The 23,726-nt window shown below is 40.4% G+C and overlaps 1 protein-coding gene across 1 annotated transcript; it reads left to right on the top strand.

The window, feature by feature from the left end:
• Positions 1 to 9,798: 9,798 nt before the first annotated feature.
• On the top strand, positions 9,799 to 23,486 carry LOC139155630 (arylacetamide deacetylase-like 4). Its single transcript, XM_070730836.1, has 4 exons — positions 9,799 to 9,957; positions 13,356 to 13,572; positions 17,405 to 17,468; positions 22,666 to 23,486. Exons 1-4 carry the CDS (start codon positions 9,799 to 9,801, stop codon positions 23,438 to 23,440), a joined length of 1,215 nt encoding a protein of 404 aa, XP_070586937.1. The 3' UTR covers positions 23,441 to 23,486.
• The last annotated feature ends 240 nt before the right edge of the window (positions 23,487 to 23,726 follow it).

Genomic DNA, 23,726 nt, shown 5'->3' with positions numbered 1-23,726 from the left:
TGGGAAATTTTTCCAGGCTCGGTTTCTTAAATAGAAAATGTTTCTTGAGAAGAGGCAAAAAAATCTTGAACACCCAGTTCTTATCTAGAAAAGTTCTTAAGTAGAGGCATTCTTAAGTAGAGGTACTGTACCTCTGTAATATGTTCATTTTTATCAAAGCTATTCTACCCATCAGTGATCTTTGTAATTTTTTCCACTTCTCCAAGTCTTTCCCTATTTGTTTTTTCAATTCTGCATAATTATCTTCTTTAATTGTTATACATCTTGCTGTTAACTGAATCCCCAAATGTCGTACCTTCCGCACAATTTGTACATTTAACTGTCCCTCTAATTTCCTTTATTGTTTTCCTGTCATATTTTTGATTAAAAATTTAGTCTTGTCTTTATTGATTTTTAGGGATTTAGGGGCAGTGATTTCTGACAGTCTCAAAATGGGTGAGCAGTGTGGTCGGGCGGTAGGAAAAGCAAGTAGGATGCTTGGCTGCATAGCTAGAGGTATAACAAGCAGGAAGAGGGAGATTGTGATCCTCTTATATAGAGCGCTGGTGAGACCACATTTGGAGTACTGTGTTCAGTTCTGGAGACCTCACCTACAAAAAGATATTGACAAAATTGAACGGGTCCAAAGATGGGCTACAAGAATGGTGGAAGGTCTTAAGCATAAAACGTATCAGGAAAGACTTAATGAACTCAATCTGTATAGTCTGGAGGACAGAAGGAAAAGAGGGGACATGATCGAAACATTTAAATATGTTAAAGAGTTAAATAAGGTTCAGGAGGGAAGTGTTTTTAATAGGAAAGTGAACACAAGAACAAGGGGACACAATCTGAAATTAGTTGGGGGAAAGATCAAAAGCAACATGAGAAAATATTATTTTACTGAAAGAGTAGTAGATCCTTGGAACAAACTTCCAGCAGACGTGGTTGGTAAATCCACAGTAACTGAATTTAAAATACAGGAAATAGTATAAGGGCAGACTAGATGGACCATGAGGTCTTTTTCTGCTGTCAGTCTTCTATGTTTCTATGTTTCTATGTTTAGTCCAGCTACTTCGCCATCTCTCTCTATCTGTTGGGTGGCTTCTGAATCCTAAAGAGCTTATTGGTTCCTGACTAGTCATCAGGACACCAATACAATAAAGCTGTGTAAAGCCATGAAAAGATGCTTTGATCCTACATTATTTGAACTGGCCAATCATTCATGAAGCAACATGGCCCACGGATTTTTCATGGTGAATATGTAGTAAAATCAGAAGCTTGGTTATGCAATATGAATGAAATGGTTACCACATTCCACTAGGCTAGTGTTTTCCCAACTTGGCTACTTGAAGATATCTGGATTTCATCTCTCAGAATTTCCATGGATGTGGTGACCAGGGCATGGCACAGAGATAATACAAACAGCTGGCAGTTCAAACGGGCCCTTTTAGTGTTCCAAATCTCTGCCAACCAAACCTCAAACAGCCTCTGGTTGCAATTAGTCTGCACAGCAATAAATCCCAAATTTCTCTGGCAAAATGAGAAGAAAGCAAGAAGGTTAGGGGGCAAGAGTTACAAATACAGTGGTACCTCGGTACTCGGACGCTTTGGTTCTCGTACATTTCGGATATCGAACAAAATTTTCGGCAAAAATTTGCTTCGGTATCTGAACAAAAATTTGGATACCAAACAGCCACAGAAAATTTTGTTTATTATCCGAAATGCTACAAGATCTGAGGGGATGGGGTGAAACGGAATGGGAGTCGGAATCCGACACGCCCATCCTGGCCGCCCGCTAAACAGCCTCCCAGTCTCTAGTCTAAGTGCTCAAAGCTGTAGGAAGGGTGGGGGCGGCTGCAATACTGGCAGTTTCGGGGGGGCTCCTTTCCTCAGTGGTTCGTCTTGTTCCCTTTAAGCAGCTACACCAACTTTCTCCTTCCCAACGGCGGCAGCGGCTTTCCTTCGAGCAGCAGCAGTGCCGGGAACATCAGCGGCTTCCCTTTCTCATGTGATGTTCCCGGCGCTGCTGCTGCTCGAAGGAAAGCCGCCGCTGCCGTCCCCACCGCCGGGAAGGAGAAAGCTGCTGTAGCTGCTTAAAGGGAAGAAGACGAACCACTGAGAAAAGGAGCCCCCCCAAAAAACTGCTGGTATTGCAACTGCCCCCACCCTTACTATAGCTTGGAGTGCTTAGACCTCAGATCTTTATCCCATAGGAAATAAAGGAAATAGGGGCTGGAAACCAATTAAACCCATTTCCATTATTTCCTATGGGATAAATTAATTTGGTACTCGACCAAATCGGTTCTTGACCACACTCCTGGAAAGAATTGTGGTCGAGAACCGAGGTACCACTGTAATCAGTCCAGAACATCACACAAGAATGCACGGATTCTTGGCAAGTTCAAACGTTGGCACACAACACTTCAGGAACTCAACTCAAACCAATGCCCCTCCCCACAATGTCTTATTGAATCTCATTCCCCAGGTGTGCCTGGTGAAGCTAGGCAGAGCCTTCTCCTCATTAATGGCCTCCTCCATTGGTGCTGATCCCACCTCCGCTCCACTCTCCAAACTCTTGCATCAGACAGGGGTGGTTCATGCTCCTTGGCTGAGGTTTGTTCCACCCTGCCGGTAGACCTTCCTAATCCCAAACAGCCTGTCCTGTCCTAACTCTGTCCTTCCTCGGTTTCCCCCAAGGCCAATAGAGCCGCCCTATCGCTCACTGTCAATTCTTGTTCCAGTTCATCTTCCACTGCAGGGTCAGACTCTGACAGGGACATGACAATGGATCATCTTGTAATAATGCCTATTGCGTATTACAGTGAAAATTGACAGATTGCCAAATGTTTTAATTTTTCTTTCCCATTGCATGTACGTTAGCCCTCTGAAGTAGTCCTGCCAAGAAGTACAAGTTATATCAGTACCTATTCCACCTTCACTTAAGGTTACATTAATAAAATCTTGAAAGACTGAAAGTATTCACCTCCTCCTTTCCTTTTACTCCAGAACATTAGGGAGGGTGATGAGGGTCCCTTCTAAAGTGGTTCCCACACTTCTTCTCCTTTTGAGGGCTGAGAAATCTTTCATGTACCAGTTGTCCAATCTGCACATTTTCCTCCTGTCTCTCAAGGTCATTCCAGCAATATAGGAGAAAGCTATCTTGTACTCGCTCTTTCTCATTTTGGAAGATAAACGTCTGCCACCCTTCCCTGATAATGTTTGCAACCAGACATTTCTGTCCCTGAAAAACAAATTATGGAGGTCCAAGGAGCATCACATCATGGAAGAACTACCAATTTCATACAGCAGATGGGTAATATATATATGGTTTTGCTGGGCAGCTTTGGCCCATAAACTACCAGTTGCCTAAAGCTTAGCTTTTCATGTGAAAAGAATGCAAGAATTTTTTTTCTTCATATATGTCAGGCTCCACTGGACTCAACTGCTTCATAATTATGTGATATGCTGCCATTTGATGCCCTAAGGAAACAAGTAGAATCTTACCAGGTGTGTTAAGGAAAGTGATGTGTATAACATGTCATCAGATTCTTGCAGTGAGATGATATAGAAGAGGAATAAATATACTGTATTTGTGGTTTTATTCAGAAAGAAGTCAGAGGCCAGGCATCCTTATTAGGACTCTATTTTCACTTTTGGTCGAGTTCATAGAACAGGCTGGACTTCTCCTATTAGGAGACCATTTTTATGCCAACAGAGAAAAATCTTTTGGGTAAATTGCCCTTAATCTCCTTTCCCCAGGAGAAGCAAGCTCATGGTGAATGAAGCAATTCTCACAAAGAATAAGCTGTGAAATGCATTTTTAAAAAGTGTTTTATTGCTATTCTGATTTTAGGAAGACCACGGTGTTGGTGGTCATCACCTAGAGTCCCAATTGTTACTAACTGTGTGTGACACCTCAGGCAGTGAGGGGTCGGGAGGAAACTGAAAATTGGTTTTCAGGACTGTCTTTAAGAGAGAGTTGGTTAACTAAAAGCACTGCCATATATTGGGAGCAGGTGGAGGGGAAACCACTTAACACTCTTTTTATTTCAATACTAATTGAATAATTTTATTAGGGCCAGGTTGTGAGGTTAGTACAGGTTACCAGGTTAGCCGGGTATACAGAGATCATTGGGAAATTTGTAAATTGTTTATGCACACTACAATTAGCAATGTTCAAGTCATTCCCATGTATGCTTGCTCTGTATAAATTAAGTTGTTGCATCTGATTTAGATTGCTGTGACTAGAGCAGAAACAAGCAATTATTATACAGCTGAAAACTGCTCTTAAAAAAATAAGTTTAAAATCTTTTTTTGTGGGGGCGTGTGCCTCCAACTGTTACAGAATCATGCCAAAGTCCTTGATAGAAGGTAGAATCCACATAGACAATATCTTTAGACTTAAGAGTATGAGAAATTGTGATGAAAGTGTTTAATTTTTCATCATCAGGAGACTTAAAATTAAATCCACAGTATTACAAACACTATATTCAACTATTTTTTTAAAAAAAAACAGCTAATGCTGTTAATGAATACTTCAGTTTCAATGGCAACAATACATGAGCACACAATAGATTCAAATTCAATGTAAACTGACCCAAACTCGACTGCAGAAAATACAACTTCAGTAACAGAGTAATCAATGCTTGGAATGCACTACCTGACTCTGTGGTTTCTTCCCCAAACCCCAAAAATTTTAACCTTAGACTGTCTACAATCAACCTCACCCCATTCCTGTAAGGGGTGTGCATAAGCACACCATTGTGCCTACTGTCCCTGTCTTACTGTCCTATTGTCCAAATTTACCTGTACCTACTTTGCTTTTGTTTGTTTTTACCAATACCTGCTATCTTGTACATGTTCTGACAAATAAATAAAATTAAATTAAAAAGTCCAGAAGGCCCAAGAGTGAAAACAAACTTACAAAAAAAAATCTTATCCATCCAGCACTAAAGAGTACAGTGTCCTTTAATATTTTTCCTCATATGAATGCCACTTAATGAAGGACTCCTTTCCATTCATGATTTTTTTAAAAAATGGAGGGGGGGGATCAGTTTATCTACCACATGGTTCTCCAACAATATTCCTGGACAGCCTTGCTCAACTCAGATAAATATTATCTAAGTCTAGTCTTCCACTCAGATCCAGAATAAGTCCCAATCTCAAGGGATAGTTGATGCCAACTTTTTTTAAAAAAGTAATTATAAATAGCATGCTGAATAACAGATTAAATGCACAAAGTTTTGAGATAAAAGCAAAATTCCCATTCTGCCCATTCCTCAAAATGTCCTGCATTTTCCACTGCATGTCTAACATTGTCTTTCTTACTTATGAAATATATACCCAACCATAACAGACAATATGTGACTGATGTCTCCTTTTCTTAAAATAAAAATGTTCCTGCTGAAGTCCAAGTTGGCCAATTAACCCAGTCTCTTCCCTGATTACTGTTCAATCAGAGGGCTAAAACAAACATGCATAAGCGCACCATTGTGCCTACCGTCCCTGTCCTATTGTCTTATTTTGTTACTTTTTATCATTACTTATCTAATGTTTAATATGTACAAATTATCACCCTATAATTGTTTGACAAATAAATAAATAAAAACAGATCACATCCCAAAGTCTTGTTTATGATAACCAAGATTATAATTGTTACAGGACATTGAAACAACAAAGCCTGGATAAAAAGATTTAGCAATAATTTTAAGATTAGAAATAAGGCACAGGGAATTAATGGTATTGTTAGTTTAATCAGCTGCTTTGCTGGCAAGTTGGAGTTGTTTGTTAAATTTACTAATTTTTAAGTGCCCATAACCATCTATTTGCTAGCAGACGTGGTTACAACAAAGAACAGAAGGTGCTCTCTAACTGTGAGGTATGGCAAAATGAGATCCAGATCCCAACACAAGAAGAAGAGTGTGCCAAGGAAAAAGACCTCAGAGAAGAAAGACATACATTATACCAGAAATATGTTTCCATAACAACCACAGAACACTGATTGAAGGATTTTAAAAAATATCTTCATAAACACACTGCTCACTGAGTCAAACTGAATGCTGGGGTGGGTGAATTATACTACTCTCATATTTTTTAAAAAAAAATATCTATAATATGTATGGATTTATTGTGTATACTATATACTTAGTGTTATTTATGTAGAACAGAGGGCATTTTGTGAGCAGGTACATATTACAAGATGGCATCAAGAAAGGTTAGTAAACAATAACAAAAAGAAAAGCATACATTGACAAAATACCAAATAAAGTTTTGTTCTGAAACAAAAATTAGCACTACTTCCAAGCAAATGAAGATGATGTATTTTTCTTTCGTATTAAATTCAATTGCAGTGACAGATTTGCATTGGGGAAAAGTGGATAAGGTTATATATGCCCGTTTGTTTATTATGAGTGTAACATATATACTTTGAAAAAAGGAAACAGCAGCAGCTGAGAAGAGTAGGTAGATAATTACTTGAACTGTAGGAAACTGAGAATATTAAATATTTTTTTCTCTGAAAGATCATCTTCTGAAAATACTACATGTATTGGAAAAGAAATCCTCAACAGTACACCAACAGGTGAACCAATTATATCTATATTTACATTTAAAAACATTCATTCAATTTACATTATTTATATTTTTAATCATTCCCAAAAGGAAGTTCTCTGTTATTACACCTAGCAATAAAAATGCAAAATTTAGAACAGTTACAAATCAGGGTGGAATTCTATCAGTTCTCAATAGTTGGTAGAACCGGTAGCTAATTTTCTAAGTAATTAAGAAAATCGGTTGTTAGAAGAAATCTCTTTTTGTTTTGTTTTTTCCTACTTTACAAGATTTAATCCTGTATGGAAGGCAGGAAAGAAACATTCTAGTGTTGTTTCTAGCCTAATCTTTATTGCCCTGCTTACAGAAACTGTCTCTTCGTTAACCCCTATTACATCCTTGGCAATACAGCTAGACTTAATAACTTGGGATATTATTTAGCAAGCAACAGCTACTGTGCTTGTTCCTTTGCATCATTCTAGTTAGGCTAATCTCAAGTGCTTTGGCTATCTGGGGAGGGGGTCTCCCTTCACTGCTTTAGTGGTTCTTGGCACTGTCCTTTTGAGTGTATTTCCAAGAGGCAGGATGCAAGCTTGGCACTGATTGTTTTACTGCCTTTCTGAGGGGCATGTGATCTTTCCTTAAATCTGGATGGTTTCCATAGGATATCTTATGAGGTGAGTGAAACCAGCTGGTATCTTTAAGTGGAACTGTTAGTACAGTTCGTCTAGTGACCATTCAAAGTTACAATGGCACTAAAAAAAAGTGACTTATGGCTGTTTTTCACACTTACGGCCGTTGTAGCATCCCCATGGTCATAAGAGGCTGGGTGAGGCAAAGCGCTCCTCATTAAGACTGACAATGAGTTGGCTACGCCCACCGAGTCACATGACCACCCAGCCATGCCTATCCAACAGATCATTAAGGCAAAGAACTGGTTGTTAAATTATTTGAATCCCACAACTGGTACCATACAATAAAATTTAGAATAAATTGATAAGAAAATAAGTACCGGTAAATACTATGCAGCACAAATAGTTTTTATTTAACAGTGATTTTTTAAAAAGTAACTTTTCATTTATTTCTTAGGCAGGTTTGAAAGCTGAAATCAGATAATAAGCACAATCATAATTTCACCTAGCAATAATTTTGCTTAGCAACTTAGTTGCTGATCCCAACTATAGTTGCTAAACAAGGAATAGCCACATATAAAAATACTTCCTATTATATATCCTTTAATGCAGTTGCATGCCTGCATATTTTCTTGAGCTCTTGTGAATGACTGTTGTTGGCTATTGCTATTGTTGGTCAAATTTCCCCCAAAAAGTGAACACCAAAGAAGATAAAGATTAATAAAGATTTATTCAAATAGTTCCTATACTTACAGAAGCAGAGATTCAACTGGGGTGAAATTCTCCCAGCTCAAGCAGGCTGGTCGGTCATTATACAGCCGGTAGCAATTGCAGTGTAAGGCTACCCCTATCAGCCCAGATGCTGCCATTTGGATTATTTCACCCTCTGCGCATGCGCAGAACTTTGCACTTACGCAGAGAATTTTAAAACCCCAATGGTATCATCCAGGTGAGTGGGAGAAGCCTCGTGCTGCAATCGCTACTGGCTCTAAGATGACCCACCGTACTGCCCAAACCAGGAGCATTGCACTATAGTGAGTATGGAGTGCAGTGAGATAGACATGACTCACAAAAAGAGATAGAAAAAAGGAAAATAATAATAATTTAATAATAATAATTTATTAGATTTATATGCTGCCCCACTCCGAAGACTCGGGGCGGCTCACAACAACAATAATAACAGTGTTACAATGTAAACAAATCTAATATTAAAAACATCTTTAAAAAACCCCATCATTTAACCCTGCTGTTCTGTTCGAAAAAACTTCCTAATGTTATGTTCGGGTCACATACGACCCGGACCAAAAACTCTTCATTTGAAGTGCTTATGTTTGGTCAATTTGAAAACTTTTTTCACTTGGAAAGTAGTCTGAACATTTCTGCACACAATGATATGAAAATTGAAATGAAAAAAGTAAATCTTATTGGTTTATTTTGCGGATATATTGCATGCCCCCCCGTTTTTGTGAATTTTTTCAATTTATGGATAGTTTTGCTTGCAAAATCCATTCTATTTTATTAAAGTTGGTGTGGGATTGGTAGCTTGAACATTTCTGAACATAATGATATGAAAATTGAACTGGAAAAATTGATGCATATTGGTTTATTTTGTTGATGAAATGCATGCCCCTCCGTTTTTTTTGAAATAGTCTTCACTTTATGGATAGTTTTGCTAGCAAAATCCATTCTATTTTACTAAAGTTGGTGTGGGATTGGTAGCTTGAACATTTCTGAACATAATGATATGAAAATTGAACTGGAAAAATTGAAAAAATTGAACTGGAAAAATTGAAAAAAATTCACAAAAACGGGGGGGGGGCATGCATTATATCCACGAAATAAACCAATAAGATTTACTTTTTTCATTTCAATTTTCATATCATTGTGTGCAGAAATGTTCAAACCTGTTTCCAGGTGAAAAAAGCTTTCAAAAAGACCAAATATAAGTACCTAAAATGATCAATTTGCAGTCCAGGTCAAATAGACCCGGGAACATAACATTAGGGAGGGGTTTTTTTTCAGCAAGAAAGAAACCCCCCACCCCCCAAAAAAAATTCTCATAGAGAGAACCCCTGAAATGATGAAAACTCATGGAATTTCAAGTTTCAGATATGCAGGGAAAATGTTTTACAGGGACTCAAACTTGGTTTCGGGTCACATACGACCCGAACAGAACAGCAGGGTTAAAAACCATGCAAAAACTGTCTTTACTGGAAAGTTCCCAATAAATCCTAAATAACATCCAGTTAAGCTTCAAATTGCATTATGTCCTTTGAATCTGGATCTGTATTATTAATGGAACAGCCCAACTAATTATAATTATTGCCTTGTGGCTACAAACATGAATTGTGAGAAACAATGTTGGCTTTACACTGAGTCCACAAGAAAGAAGGATAAATTCTTTTAGCCTACTCTATTGCAATCCTGTCCTAGTTGTGATGACACTCCTACTCATTAATAAAGGATGATACTTTGATTAATATATTCCTCCTCCTGTCATTATAAATGCTTCATTCCAAAATCTTGCTCATTCTTAACTGGCTTTAGATGGAAGCTTAATTGCTACAATCCTCAAGTAGTTCTTGCCAAAAGAGCAGTACCTGTATTTTAGTTCAGGACTTTGTAAAGACGACTGAACATGCAGTTGTTCAGTGGTTTTTCACTTCTTCAGAACTGGTTCCTGAAATATTTTTTGATTCCTTATTTTAAAACCAGGAAAATAGATATTCATCTGGGTGACAAAGAGCCTTTCAAAATCTGGCTGCTTCATTTTGTGACGATCTCGACATTTAATTTGGTAAGAAGATTCTTCCTTCCTTCCTTTCTTCTTTTCTTTCTTTCTTTCTTTCTTTCCTTCCTTCCTTCCTTCCTTCCTTCCTTCCGATCTGGGATTCTTATATATGATTGATAAATCTGTTTCTAGAGGAATAGTTTTATCCTATATCTCTGAATCTGTTTTGGTTAGAAACCATCCAAGTTCAAAAGCCAAAGTTATTGGAGCTTTAAGGCCTCTCGTCAAGACAGTGCACTAGAAATGAAGTTCCTGAAGAATAGAGAGCTCGCACTGAAAATAATTGGTTAATATATTTAAATGTGAGGTGAGGAACAATATGAGAGACTGCCTCAGGAAAGAAATAGAGTGAGGCATCTTCAGATGAAGCTTGTCAAACCAGTTTGGTGGGATTTAAAAAATCCTGATTGTATGAGGGTCGCCCAGAAAGTAATGCACCACATTTTTTTCCCTCAGCCTACAGTAATGGTACGAATGGGACTTTTAGATATACATTATTTGAATTGTCAGGAGTATGTGTATAAATTTTGTGTTTTTCTAGCGTAGCTGCAGGCGTGTTTCGAAATGGCATCTGTAAGCGATGTACATTACAAGCAACGTATCATCATTGAATTTCTCACTGTTTAGAAAGAAACTGTTGGGAACATTCACAAACATTTGTGTACAGTCAACAGAAATATGATGAGTTGCGGAAGACATTTTGAGGATGATGAAGAGGTGATTTGCACAGTGCAGAAATGGCTTTGTGACCAGAACAAGGAGTGGTACCGACAGGGCATACACACCCTTGTGTCTCGCTGGAGGAAGGCCATAGAAAAGGATGGAGATTATGTGGAATAGGGAATGTATAAGAAGCATCATTCTTTATTGTGTGTCAGTTTCATCGTGTTCAATAAATAATAGTTGAAGCAAAAAAATTGGTGTATTACTTTCTGGGCAACCTTCATAATAGATGCTGTTTTGGTATGCCAATTTTATTTTTACTTTTTGTCCATATATGCTACATAAATATTGAACTAACATGTCTTGAATGTATAATTTCTAATGGCCATAGAGACTTGCGTTTCTCCCAGGCCTTAGGCTGGGATGGGAGCTGAATCTATCACATGTGTACTTGGTATGGGAGGTGCTACAGCATCTTGTGTTTAACAGTTTTATCCTGCAAAGGAGTGTATTTTTCTATGCTGTGATTGTCAATTACCCAGAATTACATTGTACAGGTAGTCCTTGGCTTCATGATCCCCATGGAGCCCAAAATTTCTGTGACTAAGCAAGACAGTTATTGAATGAGTTTTGCCTCCATTTTACGACCTTGCTTCCCACAGTTCTTAACTGAATCATTGCAGTCATTATTAATACAATTGTTAAGTGAATCTGGATCCCCCCATTGACTTTAGTTTATCAAAAGTTTGCAAAAAGTAATCACATGAGCCCAGGACACTGCATGAGTGTCTTATAAGCATGAGTCAGTTACCAAGGGTTTGAATTTTGATCACACGACCATAACACTGTTGCAACGGTCAAAGGTATGAAAAACAATCATAAATCACTTTTTCAGTGCCTTCAATGTAACTTCAAACAGTCACTAAGGGAATGGTTGTAAGTCCAGGACTACCTGTATAAAGGACTGGACACACATATATTTTAAAATAAGTACCATATTTTTTTTGTATAAGACACATCTTTTTTTTGGAGAGGGGCATGGCCAAGTGCCATGGTGACATGGAGTTCCCCGTGCTCTAGAAGGGAATCCTGAATCCCTGTTGCCTGGAGATCTGGTTCAATTGGAACCAGGTCAAAACTGGAAGGGCGGTGAAGAAGAGGGACATTATCAGGGATCTGGTAAAGAAAATGGTTGATTGTTATTTGACTCTTTGATTACTATTTGATTATTAAGAATAATGGTAAGAGAATTTTCAACATGGGTGATTAATGGTTATTCAGAACTTTATGATGACTATACTGGGATTTACAGTGAAAAAATAAATAAAAGGAATAGGCTATGATTATTACACTAGGATTTACTGTGGAAAAAAGAATAAGCTATGATTATTACATTGGGATTTACTGTGGAAAAAAGAATAGGGTATGATTTTTACACTGGGATTTACTGTGGAAAAAAATAAAAAAGAGATACTTGTGAAATGATTGTTAATTTTTTTATAGATATAGTGGATAATGACAAATTAATGATACAATTAAGAGAAAATTTTGGGAAAGTTTAATTATACCATAGTTTGATATAATTTTAATTTTTTGAATAAAATTTCATATGATATACTTGTAATACAAAAAGGGAAGATACAGTATGATTAAGTAATAAAATAAGTTAATGTGTTTAGGCCTTTGGAATTTGAATAATTTATGTTTTCCCCTGTATTATAAAGGATATTAATTAGATATAAGGGATAAGATAGTCAATATGAATTGATATTTCTTGTTTGAAGATAAGTGAATTTGAAATCTTTTTTAAAAAGGGCATTTAACTATGGAAAATGGGGGTCAATAAATATGAATGAATGTGTAAGGATATAAGAAAATGATTGAAACACTATGGCTTAGATTTATTAGGCAAGAGAAAACAGCTAACAGATAAACAAAGCAATAGCATTTAAATCTAAATAGAAAACAAAACAATCTTTGTAATCCAGGTGGCAAAACTAGAAAAGGAAGTAGCATGAGATAAATAGATATGAAATTGTTGTGGTTGGTATTGATTATTATATTTAATGATTGATATATTATATTGTATTGCATTTAAGGTATATGATATTTCATGTATATATGTTTGGAGAAAAATTAATGCATCTTTTTACCCCCAAAAAAGAGTGAATACCTGGGTGCGTCTTATACACCAAATGTTGCCACCGTTACATTTTGGCTTCTGCCTCTCAGCAAAGTCAGCATATTGATCCCAATAATTTGAGTCTTCATTTTACCAACATCAAAAGGATAGAAGGCTGAGTCAACCTTGAACTAGTCAGAACTGAATTCCTGACAGTGAGCAGAGTTAGCCTGCAATATTGCATTCTAACTACTGCAGCACCATATCACCACATCCATGCAGAGCAAGGAGGAATGTGTTTTGTCTCAGAGTTGTTCACCCAACCCCAATTCTCCCAGAGTTTGGAAAATCCTGAAACTTACGAATGAGGTTTTTTAAAATGTTCTCTTATGTTCTGAAGCTGCTCGTATAAAAAGGTTTAATTATTATAAATAGTGCTGCTGAGAAGAAGAAGAAAACCTTGTGTTGAATCAGTTTAAGTATAATTGCCACTAGTGCTTTATACCCATCAAAGTTGTGCAACAATTCAGCAATTAAGACTATCTTTTATTTTAGAATTTGGTGAAATTATTTTTTATTCATAATTTCTAATCTACAATCTTTTCTTATTGTAAAATAGGGAAAGATTTTTGAGAAATTGGGCATCTGTGGTCAAGTCAAGTTTATAAGATTTGCAATGAGTTTAGTACCACAAGTGAAGGACCCAAAGCTCTGCATTACAGATACAACATTTGAAAATGTGCCAGTAAGGATTTATCAGCCCAAAAAGACAAATCCTGGCCCAAGAAAAGGATTGATATTCCTACATGGAGGATGTGGCATGTTTGGATGCAAAAGTAAGATATTTCATATATTAACTTTTCCTTTTAAAATTCTCATGGATGACATATATTTGTAATTGGTCAGTATTATGGGAAAACTGAGGGAGGGAGAAAGAAAAAGGATGGTTTCCCCACAATTAAGAGAGGAATTCTTGCCTAAGCAGAGTTGAACCAGAAGACACCCCCCCAAGTCCTTTTCAACTCTGTTATTTTATTCTGTTCAAAATATTGCAGCTATTGTGCTATTTTATTTTGAGTTGGACTAAGGAGAAATTTCCTAAGGGGGAGAACAATTAGATTGGGTGGGAGTGATATTGAGCTGGCCATGTCCACCCACTCTCATGTCCACCCACCCACATCCACCCATTCAATGACCATCAAACCATGCCCACAGAAATGGTAGTAAAAATAATTGAATCTCACCACTGGAATGTGCATACCTATGCACTTAAACCATCAATTGTTGGATGTCCAAACAAGTTGAGTATAAAAGCTTTACTGAAATTGGAATGTAGACACAAAGTCTCAGCTGTGGAACAATTATAGAAATATACTGCCATGCAAATCTAAAGTTAATGTCCAGGAAAAGATCTTTTTCCATCTGTTTCAAAAGTGGTCTTCTACAAACCAAGACTTCTTAGACAGCCTGCTCCTGGAGATTTTGATTGCTTCAGATTGCTCAAGATGGCTATTAGATTCTTAATCAGTTAGATACCTTCTCAGATAGTCAGATTCTAATCCAGACACGACTAGAATTAATATCCTTCTTTAGAGCTTAGAAATACATGTTTTATTAACTAATTGATGCTTCAAATGCTATAATAGAAAGAAGAAAATTATTTATCTGGCTAATGGCTTTTTCCTAATACAAAGATTTAATGCACAATTTTGCATAATATTGCATCAATCTGAAAGGAGCATCTTTTAGGGTATAATTAAAGTATCCATTTGTACAGTATGTATATTTTGAAATGACTTGCCATTAAAAATGGTTCTTGCATTGCCTGTTTTAATTCAACAACCAAAATACTCTCGCCCAAGTACCCTTTCAATGAAGTGGCCTGTTCAAAACAGAAGACACAATTCAGAGGAGAAATTGGGACATTAGAAATTGGGACACAACATCGCATTGATATTATGTAGTTTAGTGATGAAACATTTGCAAGAAAAACTCACCAAGGACTCCATAGTACAATCCTGAGATACAAATAGTCTCTTCTGTCTATATATAGAGATATATTTACTTACTTACTTACTTATTTGGATTTGTATATGATGTTGCTGTCCCAATTTCTAATGGTACTAGTCTGGTAATGATGCCAAATCTGGCCCTGGGTTGTACCTTGGCTTATCTTTTCCAATAAGCAACCAAGTTAGATGATCATTGAAAAGCAATCCATGAAAATGGGGAACCTCGAGAAATGGATTACATTTACTTCTATGGCATAAGAAAAGAACTTCTAAGCAAAAGTTGATTGGGTTAGAAATAGTCATCTGTCCAGTTACATCACAAGAATTAAAGCATCCAATAACATTTGAGTATAGCCATAGAAAAGAGTACAAAAGTACAAATAAAAGAAACATTTGCAAATGAAAAACACCAAAATGGATATGGGTAAGATATACTGCTCAAAAAAAATATATAAAGGAAACACTCAAATAACACATCCTAGATCTGAATGAATGAAATATTCTCATTGAATATTTCATTTGCACAATTATTCCATTTGCACAACAGCATGTGAAATTGACTGTCAGTCAGTGTTGCTTCCTAAGTGGACAGTTTGATTTTACACACACACACACACACACACACACACACACACACACACACACACACATATATATATATATTTGAGCAGTGTATATTACCAGTGATTCCCAAGGTTGAGTTTGGCTATGTTTTTGGTTAATGAAGGCTTGAAAACAGCTGAAATTAAAACTTATCTATAGTACAATGTACTGAATGCTCTCCTGCTCAGTTCTGGTTTCTGAAAGAGAAGCTTTTTCTTGAAGGTTAAGTCTTCTGGGAAACTATTAGCATTATATTTTAAAGAAACCAATTTTAAAAGAAAAAGTAACCCATGTTGTGCAACAGTATTACAAAAATCATGTTTCAAATATTAGAAAGTCAGTAATACAACATCTGCAAGAAAACTACCAACCTCAGAGAGCTCTACACATCATATAAAAAATTGCAAGGAAAATGAAAATAAAAGTAAAATAGGAGAGAAAGGGGGAAATAGAAAAAAGGGTAGGATGAGGGGGGAGGGGGAATCATTGACTCATTTCAGTGCAGTAGAATACATCAAATCTCAACTTTTTAATTTTATATAATATATACTAGCCACTTCTATAAAAATCAAACCTATTGATCAATAAAACCCAAACTCAAAGTATCATTTTTTTCCCACCTCAGGAACAAAGTCCAAAAGCAGTTTGCAAGTTCCACAAAATTAATTGTGTTCTTTTTTAATCAAAGCTGTCAGTTTAGCCATCTCTGCTAACTTTATCAACTTTTGCAGCCATTCCTCCACTGTGGGAATCACAGCTTCCTTCCATTTTTGTGCAAAAAGTAATTTTGCTGCCACCAACATATATAACATCAAAGTTCAAATTTTCAAGCTCTTTATGCTAAAAGAAAAGTCTCTGGTTTTATCTTTATATTCACTTTAAAAATCTTCTATATATTACACTGTGAATCCTACTCCAATATTTCTTTGCTTTAATCCACCACAAATAATAAAAAATTCTTTCTTTACATTTACATTTCAAACATTTGAAATTCCTTTATATATTCTTGACAACTTATCTTCTGTTAGATACCAATGATACTCCATCTTATATATTTTTCAATGCAAAGTTTAGATCTTTCATCCTGTAGTTCAAGCACTGCACTATATATAAAATTATTTGCCCACTGAATCATACAATGCTTTACATCCTATTTCTCCAAATTCAAATTCAATAACAATTTATAAACTTTAGCAATAAGATGCTCATCACTGCCACAGAGCAGGATATCCAATTCATTTTTCACAAAATCAATTTAAAAAAAAAATCTATGATAGTCTAAATCTTCCTTTCAATTGTAAATATGTAAACCAATGGCAAACATCTCCTTTGATTTTATTTGTTATTGATTTGATTTGATTTCTATGCTTCCCTTCTCCTGAGACTCAGGACAGATTACAACATGTAGAAATCTAAATAAAATTTACAGATTACAATCCCCATAATTAAAAGTTAACAACCGATTCACACATCATCCATCACACATTCATTCATTGGGGGGTGGGGGGGCAAGATGTTAACATTTCAATGGGCCTGGCCTGCCGGCAGAGGTGGATCTTTAAAAGTTTACGGAAGGCAGGGAGAGTGGGGATAGTATGTAACTCGGAGGGGAGCTTGTTCCATAGACCTGGGGCCACCACAGAGAAGGTTCTTTTCCTAGGCCCTGCCAGATGACATTGTCTGGCTGACGGGACCTGACCGGCCGTTGGGATCTATAAGGCAGAAGACTGCCCCATAAGTAATCTTGTCCCATGCCATGTAGGGCATTTAGATTGTGTTTGGAGACTAATTAGTAACTAGTACAGCTTGCGGAATGCTGTAGAGACATGGGCATGTCTTGGCAAGCCCATGATTGCTCACGTAGCTGCATTCTGTACTACCTACAGCCGCTGTACACTCTTCAAAGGTAGCCCCATGTAACTCCTCTTTAGATTTGAGGTAGGGTCATTGCGATAGAAAGAAATTATTTGGTCATAAGTCAAGACAAGGTCAATGATAAGTTTGCAATGTGGAAGTATCTGAACATTAATACTGTACTTATTTTTTCCCCTAGGAACTTATAACACACTATGCTGCTATCTTTCTCGAGAAAGTGATTCAGTGATAGTATTTGTAGAGTAAGTGATTTTATATGTATGCTTTTACTACTTTATTTTTATGCATCTTTTAATGTTTTTGCTGTTAGGCTTGGGCACTGCTTAATAGGAAAAAGGGGTAAAAATGATAACAACAATAATAATTAATAAGTATGGCTGCAATTCTGTCTCCCTATTCTCTAGTCTCATTGGTAGGGACTGAGTTCAATTTGAATATTAGGCAGGTCCCGCCCCCTAGCCCCTCAGTCAAAAACAAAACGAAGGAAAACTAGTGGTCCTAGACCAAAAACTGGGTGGGTTTGGACTCTCCTTGCAGTGCATCGAGAAGACCGTTCAGGTAAGTTCAATGGTTCTTCTCCAATGCACTTGCAAGGAGAGTCCAATGTGGGATATACCCAAGTTCCAATCAAAGGGAGGGAGAATGATGGACCACGGTCGCTGGACTTGAGCATACCCGTTGTAGGACCCGCCTCCCAAAGGCTGCCTCCGAAGAGGCGAATGAATCAATGCGGTAGTGTTTTATAAAAGTTGACGGCGACGCCCACGTGGCCGCCTTGCAAATATCTTCGAGGGACGCTTGTGTAGCCCACAAAATATATTTTCAGCCTCAAAGAGAGATTCAGTCCCTCAGTCCTCTCTTCCCCCAGTTATCACACAACCAACAATGACTTTTTGTTTCCATTGGGGGTGTAGTTTAAACATCAGGAAAGGAAAAGCAATAAAATTGGAGCAGATCAAAGGAACATTTGGATTGGCACAGGACACAGTATTGCTATTCTTCAAAAAGTCCTAGGGAAGAGTCTCTGCCCTTAAGGCATCCTTCATTTCTTTCCTAGTCCTCCAGTCATAAAAGTAAAGAAAAAGAGGAGGGGGGGGGAATGGCTAATTTGTCCTCTTTCTCAACTGAGTCAGAAAAAGTGGGATCAGTGTCCGGCACCCTTCTTTGGGCTTTCTCTGTCAAGAAAAGCAGAATAAATTATACTTTAAGGATCTGCAGAACAAAACACTGCACATTGTGCAACTTTGCCAAAAACTGCCATATGATTGCATCCTTTTTGTCTTCTGTCAATCAGGCTCACAAATCCAAATTTATTTTATCAGAGACCGCTCAGATCTGTTTTGAAATACAGTGATCCCCCGCTCGTTGCGAGGGTTCCGTTCCAGGAACCCCCGCAATGAGCGGGTTTTCGCGAAGTAGCGCTGCGGAAGTACAAACACCATCTGCGCATGTGCAGATGGTGTTTTTACTTCCGCAGCGCTAGCGAGGAGCCGAAGATTGAGGACTCAGCTCGGAAGCTGCACGGGTGTTTTAAAAGGTCTCTGCCGGCATGGGGGGCTTCTTAGCACCCCCCCAAACCCGAGTTGGGGGTTCGGGAGGTGGTAGGAAGCCCCCCATGCCGGCGGAGACCTTTTAAAACACCCGTGCAGTTTCCGAGCTGAGTCCTCAAGCCAAGCGCAGAAGTTAGCCTTGAATCCCTTTGAATCCCGCCGCTTCTGCTGGATACGGGCGATGGGGGGGCGAGCTGCCACAGCCCCTGGCTTCCGCGCCGCTCGTACCACCCACCGCCCGTATCCAGCAGAAGCTGCTGGATTCAAAGTGCTGCTGGGAGCCGCAGGCGAAAGGAGCTCGGGCATCGGAGCGCGGCGCCAGGCATTGTTCTCCGGACCCCGCCCGCTCAGCCCCGCGGCGGCCCTTTCCCTCTCCAGGCTGCGGGCGGGATCCGGAGAACAATGCCCGAGCTCCTTTCGCCTGCGGCTCCCAGCCCACCGCCTGTCTCCTGCTGCCCGGTTTAGCCAGGACACGAGCGGCGAAATGACTTGGAGGAATGTGAAGCTGAAACCGGCCGGTTTCAGCTTCACATTCCTCCAAGTCATTTCGCCGCTCGTGTCCTGGCTAAACCGGGCAGCAGGAGACAGGCTTTGAGTTTTGGCTGCGGGGGGAGAAGTAGGACTTTCCTAACTCCCTCGCCCCGCAGCCAAAACTCAAAGCCTGTCTCCAACGCACGCTACGATCTTCCGGGCGAGCCAGGCTCAGCGGATCAAGGCAGCCGCTTGGGCCGAGAGGAGCCGGCCTTGATCCGCTGAGCCTGGCTGGCCCGGAAGATCGTAGCGCGCGTTGGCTGCACCGGCGGCGACATCGCTCGCCGCTGCAGCCAACGCGCGCTACGATCTTCCGGGCGAGCCAGGCTCAGCGGATCAAGGCAGCCGCTTGGGCCGAGAGGAGCCGGCCTTGATCCGCTGAGCCTGGCTGGCCCGGAAGATCGTAGCGCGCGTTGGCTGCACCGGCGGCGAAATCGCTCGCCGCTGCAGCCAACGCGCGCTACGATCTTCCGGGCGAGCCAGGCTCAGCGGATCAAGGCAGCCGCTTGGGCCGAGAGGAGCCGGCCTTGATCCGCTGAGCCTGGCTGGCCCGGAAGATCGTAGCGCGCGTTGGCGGATCAAGGCCGGCTCCTCTCGGCCCAAGCGGCTGCCTTGATCCGCTGAGCCTGGCTGGCCCGGAAGATCGTAGCGCGCGTTGGCTGCACCGGCGGCGACATCGCTCGCCGCTGCAGCCAACGCGCGCTACGATCTTCCGGGCGAGCCAGGCTCAGTGACGGAAGGCAGCCGCTTGGGCCGAGAGGAGCCGGCCTTGATCCGCTGAGCCTGGCTGGCCCGGAAGATCGTAGCGCGCATTGGCGGATCAAGGCCGGCTCCTCTCGGCCCAAGCGGCTGCCTTCCGTCACTGAGCCTGGCTCGCCCGGAAGATCGTAGCGCGCGTTGGCTGCACCGGCGGCGACATTGCTGCCGGCTTGGCTTCGCTCGCCGCTGCAGCCAACGCGCGCTACGATCTTCCGGGCCAGCCAGGCTCAGTCACGGAAGGCAGCTGCTTGGCCCGGGATGCTGGGCCGAAAGGAGCCGGGCTTGAAGATCGCAGCGCGCGTTGGCTGCGGTGGCGAGGGCTTGCAATAGAGGGTGGAGGAAGCGGCCATGGGAGGGCGAGCTGCCTCAGGGAGGAGGATCGGGCGGGACCAGGTGGGGGCTGGAATTTCTCCGCCAGGGCGAAGGGCGGGCGAGCGGCGAAGGGCGGGCGAGCGGGGTGCTGGGGAGGGCTTCTCGCCCTCCCGACAGCAAGAGGGGGAGCGAACGGCGTGGGCAGGCGAAGGGCGGGCGAGCGGCAGCGAGGAGTTTGTGTGGGCGGTGGGGAAACTCCTCGCTGATGCCAGCAAGAGGGGGAAGACCCAGGGAAGCCGCTGCCATCTACGCATGCGTGCCCGGCACGCATGCGTAGATGGTATTTTGACTTCCGGGTTGAAAAATCGCGAATTACCCTGTTCGCAATGGTCGGGGACGCAATAACCGGGGGATCACTGTAATTGCCTAATTCTTCTGCCCCCTGGTGGCAGAGATACATTATCCTTGGGGAGAAATTGAAAAAGTAGAGGTAGTCTCAAATTACGACCATGAAATGTTGAGCCCAACATTTCTGTTGCTAAGTTAAACTCTTTGTTAAGCGAGTTTTGCAACATGTTATGACTTTTCTTGCCCCAGTTGTTAAGTGAATCACTGCTTTTGGCAAGTTAGTACCATGGCTGTTGAGCGAATCTGGTTTCCCCATTGACTTTGTTAGAAGTTTACAAAAGGTGATCACATGACCCTGGGACACTGCAACCAATATAAATATGAGTCAGTTGAATTTTGATTATGTGACCTTGGAGATACTGCAGTGGTAGTAAGCAGTGAAGGGCTACCAAAAAAATTTCTACCACACTGTGGGCGTGGCTTATGCAGGATGCCCTGCATTTTATTTCAACATCTTTCAGTGCAAATTGGGTGCTCTGGGGTGGAGCTCCATTTTTGCTACCCCACTGCATTCGTCCCCATCTGGGAAGTAGCCTACCCCTGCTAGTAAGTGTGAAAAACAGTCCTAAGTCACTTTTTCAGGGCCATGGTAACTTTGAACCGGGGTGAAATCCAACAGGTTCTGGAGAACCAGTAGTGGAAATTTTGAGCAGTTTGGAGAACCGGTAGCAGAAATTTTGAGTGGTTCAGAAAACCAGCAAATATCACCTGCTTCCACCCATGCCTTCTGCTTGCACCTCAGGCGGGAGGTGACTGTGGGAGGCTGGAGGAGAAGCCAGGCAGGAGAGAGGGAAGCTCATCCGAGGCCAGGAAGGAGGAAAGAGGAAAAAAGCAAGGAGCCCAGATGCAGCAGCAGCAGGGAAGAAAAGGAGAGCTGAGCTAAGACCAGTAATCCAGGAAGTGACAGCTGCCGATCAGCTGGAGCTGCACCCTCATCTTCATTTCCGCCGGTGGAACTGCGTTCCACCCCGTCCTGCCTACTGCCCACCCCTGGACCATCTCATAACACTGGGATTGGCCCATACCAATCATGTCGGCAAGAGAGTCATTCTGTGGGCCTTGTCAGCCCAATTATTCTGGCAGACAGGGTCCAGGAGAAGAGCATTCTCTGCTGTTACTCCTGCTCACTGAATCATCTTGCCCTCATCTTTAGGCTCTTGTCCTAAGAGCCTAAAGATGTGGCTGTGCCAGTCAGCTTAGGGTTCCAGTGGAAGAAGAACACTGTGAAGGTGATTGATTGAGAATAACAGTTCCCACCTTGGCCCACACTCCGCCTCCGTCCTCCCTGTGTATCTTTGGTTTTAATGTTTGTTTTTAACTTTTTATGTTTTAGCTATTATGTAACTATAAGCTGTCCAGAGTTACCCTATGGTAAGATGGGGAATGAATGAATGAATGAACGAACAAACAAACAAACAAACAAACAAACAAACAAACCACAGCAGATCCCACATTGTAAGTGAGCACAGCTACATGACATTTTGAAATGAAATTGCCATTAATAAGGTGTGAGAACGTATTGTAGTCAGTAAGGGGGCTAATATTTCCTCCTTGTTTTCTGTATGTGGCTCTGTAGCCCCATCCTTTGCTCTGAAACAAAGAAATGGAAGGAATCTACAGAACAACTCTGCACTGGGAGAAGTAGCAGAGAGATACATCCAAGGAGAAGGGAATTACTGTTCCTATCAGCAGTGAAAGTACAAGATGTCCAACTGCCATCTCCTTATCAGAATAGTAAAAATATATTAAAATTAAACAATTGATATAGTGCATCCTTTTATTGGAACCCAACAATATATTGTCTTCAGGGGCTATCTCAGAATACCTAATTCCTTCCGATAAAATTTCAAGGTCTGACAAAGTCTTATTGTTCTTGCAGCTATCGTTTAGGTCCAGAGCACCAACATCCTGCCCAGATATCAGATGCCCTAGCAACCACCCTGTATTTTATGAAACACGCCAAAGACTATGGAGTCGATCCAAATCACATTCTTCTTGCTGGAGATAGTAGTGGTGGAACGCTGGTTGCTTTGGTTTGTCAAGAAATGGTCAAAATAGGGAATCAGCCAAAGATCCGAGCACAGATGTTTATATATCCTTTCCTGCAGAGACTGGATCTTCTGCTACCATCCCATCTTCAAAACCAGTATGGTCCTTTTCTAACCAGAAAGCGGGTTTTAAGCTTTGGTTTAAAATATATTAACCAGGAATCTGCAGACAAAGAAAAACTGGGAAGGAATGCCCATGTTCCTGAAGACTTGAAGCAGAAATTCAAGAAATGGATTAGTGCAGATCTTATCCCCAGCGAGTTTAAAGCCAGAGGTTATAATCCCCCAATGCCAGCTCCATTTTCGAAAGAACTCTATGAAGCATCTAAACTTGGTGATAAGACAATGCAGTCACCAATTATCAGTGAGGATGACATTGTAAAGCAACTTCCTGAGACATACATGTTGACCTGTGAATATGACGTACTTCGGGATGATGGACTGCTCTACAAAAAAAGACTAGAGGACAATGGAGTGCCTGTGACTTGGAATCATCTAAAAGAGGGATTCCATGGATTTATAACATTTATCGACACTGGAATTTTTGATCTTTCATTTACAAAACCAGCAGTTGAAAATATGGTTTCCTTTATTAAGGGGCTCTAAAATTGGGAACAGGAAAGTAGCCCGAAGTCATCCATTTGTACTAATAGAAGGAATAATTAAAATATATTATTTAAATCTTTCATTTATATGACAACTTAATGGTTCACTGTAAAATCCTTTATAAAATACATTTCCTAGTCATTGAATCCAAAGAAGTATTATTACCTTATTTTCTACAGCAAGAATTGGTCTGGTTATTTTAGTTTGGACTGGTTTGGTATTTCTCTCTCCCTTCATAGAAAATGTTGATCCAATATCACATCACTGACAGGAGCAAGGATGTCAG

The sequence above is a fragment of the Erythrolamprus reginae genome, unplaced genomic scaffold (assembly GCF_031021105.1).
Source record: "Erythrolamprus reginae isolate rEryReg1 unplaced genomic scaffold, rEryReg1.hap1 H_35, whole genome shotgun sequence".
Lineage (NCBI taxonomy): Eukaryota > Metazoa > Chordata > Lepidosauria > Squamata > Dipsadidae > Erythrolamprus > Erythrolamprus reginae.
This window is presented reverse-complemented; position numbering and strand designations above follow the sequence as displayed.

Coding starts and splice junctions, on each gene's coding strand:
- LOC139155630 (XM_070730836.1), top strand. CDS start 9,799: ATGCAGTTGTTCAGTGGTTTTTCACTTCTTCAGAACTGGTTCCTGAAA. Junction 13,573..17,404: donor TGGCATGTTTGGATGCAAAA/GTAAGATATTTC, acceptor TTTTTCCCCTAG/GAACTTATAACACACTATGC. Junction 17,469..22,665: donor TCAGTGATAGTATTTGTAGA/GTAAGTGATTTT, acceptor TTGTTCTTGCAG/CTATCGTTTAGGTCCAGAGC.